General features: G+C 39.9%; 1 protein-coding gene across 2 annotated transcripts in view; it reads left to right on the top strand.

Moving 5' to 3' along the window:
- Nucleotides 1-1,476: 1,476 nt before the first annotated feature.
- LOC125037561 (calpain-7-like) overlaps nt 1,477-10,000 on the top strand; it is a 14,287-nt gene continuing 5,763 nt past the window's right edge. The window contains exons 1-6 of one of the 2 annotated variants that reach the window (XM_047630745.1): nt 1,477-1,540; nt 7,224-7,443; nt 7,622-7,782; nt 8,171-8,306; nt 8,450-8,557; nt 8,963-9,807. In XM_047630745.1, the coding sequence (XP_047486701.1) occupies nt 7,230-7,443; nt 7,622-7,782; nt 8,171-8,306; nt 8,450-8,557; nt 8,963-9,807 (1,464 nt within the window). In that variant the 5' untranslated portion in view covers nt 1,477-1,540; nt 7,224-7,229. Of the gene's footprint in view, nt 1,541-1,691; nt 1,935-7,223; nt 7,444-7,621; nt 7,783-8,170; nt 8,307-8,449; nt 8,558-8,962; nt 9,808-10,000 lie in introns of those variants that run through there. The other variant, XM_047630744.1, reaches the window with a different exon arrangement.

The raw sequence follows: 10,000 nt of genomic DNA, 5'->3' as shown, positions 1-10,000 counted from the left end.
TCCAGTTATCTAAGGCGAATCTCTGCCCAAGGTTTAAGGTCACCAGCCCTCGCTCCCTTCCATTCGTGACACTCCTCCGCGAGGATCCTCATCTTCCTCCAGCTGATTCGTCTGTGTGTGGAGTCTAAATCCTTCTGCTTTGAGGGTCGCTTCTATTCTCAGACATTCGGCGTTGATATGGGTTCTCCTCTCTCTCTAGATCTAGCCAACTTGTTCATGGTATACTTCGAGTCTGAGCTCCCTTCCATATCCCATCGTCATTTTGTTCGGCTGAGGTACGTTGACGACGTCTTTGCTCTCTGCATCAGTGACTGAATGAAGAAATCTACTTATTACATCGTTCTTGCATTAAGCTGGGGTACCCTGGCCACGTTCTCGACGCCGCATTATCCAGGACGCGGCGTACCTTCAGCCATGACTCTTCTCCCAGACAAACTCCTCAGCTGCCTGCTCTCAGCCTTACAGTGCGGATTCTACTCTCCCTCGTCCCCTTTACCCTATCAACTGCAGGCTTATCTTGCGCCAGGTAAACACTCCGCCGCAACTTGATGATCCACACCAATCCTCCCTCTACCTCGAGGGGGGGCTAAACCTTGTGCCTCCTGTGATAAGCAATGCTTTGGTGAGCCCTCTTCTGCCATCAGTGGGGCACAGGCCAGATGGATGTCAGCTGGGCAACTAGACTTTCCTTCTGTTGATGTCCACAACTGCAAATGGTGGAATCCTCCTTGATCAGTCAGCTGCCCAATTTCGTACTAGTATTTTTTTTTCCCATTTGTCGACAGTCATATCGCTTCTCACATCCTCAGATAACTCTAATATTCAGGCCACCCTTCGTATTGGCCATTGACTCTTCGACCTGACCTGCCTTCGTTTCCGATTACCTGTCCTCTCCTGCCTTTCGTTTGCCGTTTTGCTTCTCTCCCTCTAACTCTTATATTCTTTTATCTCCCTTTCCTCTTGAGCCTAAAGATGAAATGAAAGAGGATTTCGACAATGTTGCCTCACTTTTCAATAAATCTAGTTTGTGCATTGTGTTTATCATGATGTTAGAACAGTAGAGAGTTCCGTTCGCACATAATCGTGTGTATCTACGTATGTAATAAAATAATCACTTTACTCTTTGATATGTAGATATGAGCAGGGAAAGGATGTAGAGAGTAGTTTTTTTCACACTGATAAAAGATAACATTTCAAGATAAGGAATATTCATATTTACTGAGGGTTTTGACCAAAGATAGGTCATCGTAATACCAAGCAATACGAGATATTTCTAATCACTATGGATAATGTTATTTATGATTATATGAATAAAATAATACCCCTTAAACCTCTCATTCAACGGAATAGTAAAACTAGAAGAAGATTTTAGGATGGATATTAAATAATGATGGTGATGAATTACCAGTTTCAACAAAGATACTATTTGACCCGAAAGTTATCGAAAACAAGTTTTAAGCTCGCAACCCCATTACTTTCATGTAAACAGAGATGACGTGAGTGTTGAGTCAGTGTTACATTCACTCTTCAGGAAAAAAAGGTAATATTTACACTATAAATAAGTGATTTTCACGTTTGCTTATATTCCCGAATTGAGGTTGAACAGGCAGATGGCATTAGGAAGCGGATAATCTGCCTGGGAATTTCTGAATGGTTTAAAATGTTTAAATAATTTAAATGGATCTACTAAACATTTAGTGGTATTGCGAGTGAATACTTCCTTTAGAAGTTTTAATCATCATTCTTAATACTCTTTAGTTTGTGTAGAAGTGTAATATAGTGTTATTATAAGAGTATGACTTAAGAAAATTGAAGACAAAGAAATGTAATGGCCATAGACATCAAAGAACACTATCAACAGATAAAACTAATCTCGAGACAGTAAAGTATAGGTACAATTGGTTATTTTAGTCTGCAGATGAATGCTTACTTAGGTGAGTCCCTTCACTCTATGCTCCAGCAAAGGTTAACAAACATAATGTTTACTCAGGTGTTAACCCAGTTGATGTGGATGGCAAGAATACAGTGCCATGCCCACTGTAATAAAGTTCATCTATTGCCTTAACATACAGATGGCACTACAAGTGATTAGTCACCAAGGAGAGTTATTAGTTTTGCCTGTCTCACCTGTTTACACTTTTCCTTTACTTTTTGAAAGCTTCACTTGTATTATTTTATTGTCTTTAATGTTGTTAAAATTTTATTAACAATTATTAATCATAGTATCAGTAAGAATAATAACAGTGTCAATATACTAGTATTAGAAAGAAAAAGACATTTTCCCACAAATTCAAGGAATGGGGAAATCAGGTGTGGTCACTAGGGCCTCCTGAATTCACCAAAAAATCTACAGAAGACAGTACATAAACCCATAGCCAAACTCTAGCTTGTTGAATATATGTAGGCAAGATTTCTTGGTCTTTAGTGGAGTGTAAAGCAATGATACCATGGCACTGCATTATGCATTGTAAACAACTTACAGCCATTACTGTACAATTTTTTTTCTTCATACTTTTCAATAATTTGTTTTATTTTATTTATTTATTTTTTGCACATCACTGAGCATGAATCTTAGTATAGATCCATAGTAACTTCCAAAATTGATTAATTATTCTCTAACCACATATGCAAAGTAGCAGTTGGTTTGACTGTTCTACTTTGATAAATGTACAGAAGGCATATGTGCACACAATCACAACAATACTGGTACTAAAGGATTCCTCTTTCCCTGTACTAATCATATATATAAGAATTATGCCACAGAGAAAAAGGTGAAATAAGAAAGAAATATATGTAAAATAGGTCATTAGATCATCTGATTCAGGGGACTGTGTCTGATGCAACCCCCAGTGGGGCTGGCACCCCTCAACCCCCATCCTGGAATTCAATGAATCCTCTATGTATTTACAGCAGGATGGAGCATAGGATTGATCACAGAGTCAAATGGTGTGAGGACTTGCCCAGAATAAATATAGACCCCTGCATTGATACACTGCAAGGAGGATATATTGGAATTGCATAGGTCCTGAGAACTGATGGTGTTGCAAGCCACAAGGAGGGTTGGTAAAGGAAACAGAAATAGAAAGAAACATGTAGCATGCAGAGAAATCAGTGTATGATACTAGATGGCACTTATCTTATTATCACATGTATTTCATATACTGTGTAGCTCTGTCTTTTAAGGGGTTAATCCCTTCCCAACAGATCACGCCGTGAGGCGTCATAACAAACCGCTCGATGTGACAAAGCGCTACGAGCCGGAGATTCGGCTTGATGTACCAAATTCCCGCGCTCAAAGTTGGCGTGTTGCCAGTGATCTCCAGAACGTAGAGTTTTTTTTTTTTTTAGTTTTCTTCACCCGTCACCAAGGGGTTAAGTGAACAGAGCAGGTTTTCCCTCCAAAGGAAAACTGTGCTTGGTCCTAGGCTCTTGCCATGAATACCTGATGTCAAACAATATAGACTCCATCCTGATGTAAATATGTGAAGGATTCTTTATGTTCCGCAGTGGGTGCTTCAGGGGGCACAACCCCTTGCATTAGATATTGTAGTGAACTTAAGCTTATATTTAAGTTGTACAGCTAATTTATCCTCTTATTTTTACCCTGCAATATCCCTGGTAATTGTAGAATTCATATAGTTATTCTCATTCACACCTTATCTACATTTTCATCAAGAATATGGTTCATCCTTGACAACCTTCATGCTTTCCCCTACTATCGGCCAATGGGATATAGGGAATTTCCCCTGTCATGATTCTTGCATATAGAAGTAGTAAACTTTATTTTAATACTGAATGTCATGATGAGATAGAATGTGTCAATAAATGCTACCTATATGTATACCCCTCACAATCTCTTGCTTGATGTTGTTGTGGAGGGCTTAGGAGATGGCAAATGAGGCCTAATGTAGGGGATCAACCATACCTTGGATCTCAGCCCTCACCTCAACTAATTTTGCATAGTCTTTTCTTCTCCTTTCCTTTTTCTTCTCTTCTTCATCCCTTCTTCTGTCCACTTATCCTAATTGTTAACTCAATTTTACCCTTTTCACCACAATACTTTGTCATAATGCTGTGTGACCTTTGATGCCTGGCACATTTGATTTGACCATCGACCATTAATGAAATTGACAAACATTGCCTTGTGAACAAAAAACTTCTTACTTGGAGACTTCACCACAAAGCCCAACCCTATTGCTATATTTTAAATGTGCCACTAATGACCTTAGATGTTGGCACGGCAGAATTTTTTCAATAGATAATTAAATAAATACTAATATATATGAGAGAAAAAGCACTGCAGATAATTTTGAGAACCAGTCAGTTCTAACAAATTAGTATTAGTATTTTATGCAGAAACTCACAGCTTTCTGAATACATTCATTTACAGAACTGAAGGATAATGGCACAGTCATAGCTCTGGTAAAGCCAGGTTACTCCTATCCTTGCTTTGGAATTAATTAAGGTCATGCATTATCACTCTTTTGGCTAGGTCTAATGTGTGTCTAAGTTTATTATCTGGGTGACAAGGCATTCTTTGCTAAGACCTCTCCCTTAACCTGTTCCCAACGGGTCACGTGGTAAGTGTCATAACATACTGCTTGGTCTGCGGCAAAGTACCAGAGCACATGTAGCAGATTCCTGGGCCTAGTGTCTGGACATTGCCAGAAATCACCACAGTTTAACATTCAGAGATTTCTGATACACATGGGCACTGGGTTAATCCCTAACTCATTTTTTGGGGTGGGGGGGGGGGGGCTTAGGAGACAAGATTGGTTCTAAGTGTAGGGAATAGGCAACATTTCCTTTAGCAGTTGTTCCAATCATTCACGCCTTGTCACAGTTAAATCTAAGTCCCAAGCTTGTGCACTATCTACCCTGACTAACTTCACTGGCAAACCTATTCCTGCCCAACCTCACTCCTCCCTTGATACTTCTACCGGAACTGATTGATTATCTCTACTGTGAAAATGACTTGCTCGCATGCCTCGTTGACTACAATGCAATGGCAGTCCAGTACTACTCTATTCCTCCCTGAGGCCAAAGTTTGTCCTACACCAATATTGCCAAGATATGTTTCCAAAGACAAGACCTCCTATATGAAGTTAATGTTCATCGAGTGTCCTGCCCTGTCCTATCATACAAACCTCTTCCCCGTCAGTGTCAGAAATGTTGCCGTTTTGTCCAAGCCAGCCGAACACTGTCACTCCACAACCCTGCTGCCCTTTATGTGCCCAACCTGGTTGTTATGACCATTCAAATTGCTCTGCTCAGTCACGCATGTATGCCAATTATGGTGTCTCCAATAATATATTTTATAGGAGCTGCTCTGCCTATAAGCTGGAATCTGAGGTAGCAGTTCTCAGATTCAAACTAGGCCTCACTCTACGTGAAGCCAGACAAGAAGCATGCTAATGAGGATTTTCTCTTTCTACCTATTTCGAAACTGTACTTCAATCTGCTCCCCTCCCATCTTCTCAAGAAGTCTCAGCATTTCCCCCAGTATCTCTTCCTTCTACCCTGAACCATCCTATCTCTACTCCCTCTCTCCCCCAGTCAAAATCCAGATACTCTAATCTCTACCATTTCCCCAATGCCTACCACTCCTCCTACTCACTCTACCTATCACATTAGACAATCTAGACATTCCAATCCATCTTCTACCACATCTTCTCCTACATCCACCTGTCTCTTTGCTATTTGGGCATCTTCCCTCTTTTTCTCCACATAAGAAAACCTTTGTTTCTCAGACCTCCCCACCCAACTCCCCTCCAGAAACTCTTGAAGACATCTAAAACTTTCTAAACATGATCCAAGAGAATGTTCAACTCCCTCATCCACCCTCTAATCACTCTATTCATATTCGCTCTATATTCAAAGTATTTGCTGATACCCATCCTCCTCCTCAAGTTTCCCCTACTCCTCTTCCTCCCACTCTTCCAAAAAACACCCCATCCTCTCCTTCTCCATGTGCATCACCGTTCCCTCTTCCTTCCCTATTATCCTTACCACTCCCACCTAGATGCTCATGTAACTCCTTTATGTCACCACAATGTCCTTCTCCAGATTCCACCCCTCCTGACATTCTTCCCAATACTTCACCAACTTCCCATTCTCTTATCTCATTCTCTGGATTCTTCTCCTACTTCTACAACTATTGTTTCTTACCATATATATTACCCTTTGATTGTTTCGTAATGCCTCTTTTGCAGTTTTCCTCATAGTGTTACTCTACCTTCCCAGACACATACTCTCCATATACCTTAAACCACATCCCCTTTTATGAATGATTGCCATATACCTTAAACCCATCCCCTTTTATAAATCCCCACTGTTCCATTTGCTCCCCCTCTATACCCTTTTTACTACCATTCTATCGTACAGCATTTTACAACCTTTGACATCTAACACATCTTATCCTGATAGTTAACTCATTTCCACTCTTTTTGCCACAATACTTTACCATAGTGCTACATGACCTTTGATGTCCAGCACATTTATTTTTTCTAATTATTAACCATAAATTGAAACAAAAAATTGAAAAAGTTCCCTTTAGTGTTTACCATCCTTATGATGTAATATTCAGTTTCAGCGTCTGTTTCTATCATCTACATATATATATTTATTTCCACCCTTTTTGCCACAATACTTTACCATAGTGCTATATGACCTGTGATTTCTAGCACATTTAACAACCATTAACCATTTGCTAAGATCTTGCTGATTTTTTTGTTGGCATTGATAGTCTATTGTTATAATCCTCATATATTATAACAAATTATAGTGCCCAGTTATAACATCATTAGAAACTTGTTGTTACTATTTTTACTTGCTCAAAATGCACACCTTAAAGCAATATGTATCTTTCCAGTTACCTTTCTGGAAAATTCTTCAGATAAGCAGAATTAAGCAGCTGCAGAATATTATATTCATTGTGAATAAGAAACAAAGTTTAGACATTGTTTTGTGAAACACAATATAAATATGTTTATGCAAAGAATTTGGAATATTCTTATAGACCTGTGCCTCAAATGCCTCATGATTAATCCAGCACTATATGAATACAAGCACACACACAATGCATTTATCCATCTTTGATTTCCACAGCACACTCCCAACCCTTCAGGAAAGAGTTATAAAGTGCTTGCATAGGTAAGTGTGTCCAGATATCAGTAGTTTCTCGCACACTAAAGAATGACCATGTGTTGCTTTTCAAACCCTAGGTAAGAATGGAGGAAGCTCAGGAGAATGTGAATCATGCGGCTGAAGTGGCTCGACAGGCCACTCACTTCGATGCGAGTGGAAGTCACCAGGCAGCCATATACATGTATAGACAGGCAGCTGAGTACCTGCAGAGGGCCATGACACTGGGGTTGTCGACACCAGCACTACAGGACCATGCCATGAAGTACAAAGACAGAGCTGATCAACTAGAGAATCTTGGTATGGCATTTGTATGGCTGATGTTCTTTTGGATGGAGTTGATGTTTAGGTATTGTGGGGACATATGCAGATAGGTTCAAGCATATTAACATGTAAAAAAATAAGGATTTCAAGAAAAGCCATCTTATATTGATGATCCTTTTTGCGTGATTTATTATTTTTATTTTCTCATTTACAGACAGTCAATCCCTGTCAGCACAAAACAAGATGGAAGGAGGCCAGAGTGAGTTGAGCCGTGCAAACTTCCTACTGTTGGAAGCATTTGAGGAGGATGAGGCTGGAAACATGGAGGAAGCCATCGAACACTACACCAATGCTGTTCAGCTATGCCTTGAGGCGGTAAGTGGATTGCATTGCTGCTTGTGTATGTATGCACTGGTTTATTGATTGCTCAGTTTGCATAGTTATGATTTCTATTTGTTTATTGATATATTTTTTCATAAATGACCTTATCATTTGAGTTACCTGTGATGAGAATTGCTTGAGTGGAAGAGTAGTGTATGGAATTTGAATTTTGATAATCTTCTCTTCCTTTGATATTACTGATATTTTTCTCTCAATGTTAACTCTCTAGGATGGGTTGAGTTATTTCTAGGGTACATTAAGTTTTTTTAATCATAAGGTATTCATTCCCAAAAGTATTGCCATAATTCTTACCATCTTAGTTGTAGTTTTATGTTTGCGTGTTTTCTAATAATCAAAATAAATGTGTGACCATCAATGACAGATGAAGACCATAGACGATCCAAAGATGTCAGACAAGTTGAGGAAACTGGCAGAGCAAGCTTTGACCCGGGCTGAGGTCCTCAAGGCCCAGAGTTCACCTGAAGAGGAGCAAAAACCTAGCATTGGAGAAGGAACAGGTTGGCTTTAGGGAATTTTTGTTTGAATATTTATTTATTTTGTTGGCATTTGTTTTAGCTCAGTTGTAGAGCACTATTTTATTAGTAAAGTGTAGCATCAGTAAAGTCTACATCATGCTAATCTCATGTGCTTGTTTGTGTAGGTGCTTCACTGTCATCTGTAAGGCCAGCACATCAACGGGTCTCCCCCACACGTGTCATTCCTCCCCTTGGGATAGGCAACTTGGTTAACTCTAGACCACAGCCTCAGGGTAAGGATATATTACTATCTAATGCTAGGAACAACTTTTTTTTTTTTGTGTGTGTGTGTGTGTGTGTGTGTGTGTGTGTGTGTGTGTGTGTGTGTGTGTGTGTGTGTGTGTGTGTGTGTGTGTGTGTGTTTGTGTGTTTGTGTTTGTGTTTGTGTGTGAGGGAGAGAGGGAGATTCTATGAGTGCAGGTATTGTTGTTTTTCAGAAATTAACAGTGCTATATTTAATGTGTATCAAACAAAAGCATTTTTGCTTATTCTTTTATCAATATTTGCTAGACTAGAGTAGCCAAATATGGCTACTGTTGGCTTTTTTATCATTTGATATTTTTTTATAATTAAGAAGCAGACTTTTATGTTTTTAGACTATTTATGTTTTTGCTCCAAAAGAACCTGCTTGATTTCAGCAAAGCCTGGTCCTTCAAGTACAACTGGGTTGCAACTGTCTGGGAGTGCTGGCTACACAAAAGAGGAGCTGGAGGTTCTCAAAAGAACCTCAAACATCAATGGACGTGATTATGTCCCCTTCCTGGCAGTGGACCTCAAGGAAAAATTTGCATACTCTATACCCTTTACTGACAAGGATGGAGTTCTTGCACTTGCCCCAAAGCAAAAGAAGAATTTTTTGCAGTGGGTGAGACCAGAGGACCTTTCCAGTGACCCCAAGATGATTGAGGTGGTTGACTGCTTCAGCATCAAGCAGACATGTGTGTCTGACTGCTCCTTTGTGGCTTCTGTTGCCATCAGTGCCCTGTATGAGAAGAGGTTTAAGAAGCGACTCATTACAGATATTATCTTCCCCAAAAACCGCATTGGGGATCCCGTCTACAACCCCTGTGGCAAGTACATGATTAAGCTGCACATCAATGGTATCCCAAGAAAAGTTATTGTAGATGACAAGTTACCTCAAGGACAACATGGTGAGCTGCTCTGCTCTTACTCAACTAACAAAAATGAGTTCTGGATCTCATTGGTGGAGAAAGCCTACATGAAGGTGATGGGTGGCTATGACTTCCCTGGCTCAAACAGCAACATCGACCTCTATGCCCTCACTGGCTGGATCCCAGAAAGGGTATCCATCAAAGACAAGGAATTTAACAAAGATGCCACGTTCAGGAAAATCATCGAGCGTTTCCACAAAGGTGATGTTCTAGTCACAGTGGCAACTGGAGAGATGAGTGACGCGGAGGCGGACAGAGCAGGCCTCGTCCCCACGCACGCCTATGCCATGCTGGACATTAAGGAAATCAAGGTGAGGTCAATATTTTCACTTTGAGGAATAACTGAGATGTGAATAATTTAATCTTTTTGAGGAATCAAAGGATCATTGTGTTCTTAGCCTAGAAAAATTGTCACTGAAAATATTCCTCATGAGGATGGATAGTATTCTGTGGCTTCTGCTATATTTTCATGATACACTGATATCTCTATATTTATATGATACC

Source organism: Penaeus chinensis, chromosome 23 (assembly GCF_019202785.1).
Source record: "Penaeus chinensis breed Huanghai No. 1 chromosome 23, ASM1920278v2, whole genome shotgun sequence".
NCBI lineage: Eukaryota > Metazoa > Arthropoda > Malacostraca > Decapoda > Penaeidae > Penaeus > Penaeus chinensis.
This window is presented reverse-complemented; position numbering and strand designations above follow the sequence as displayed.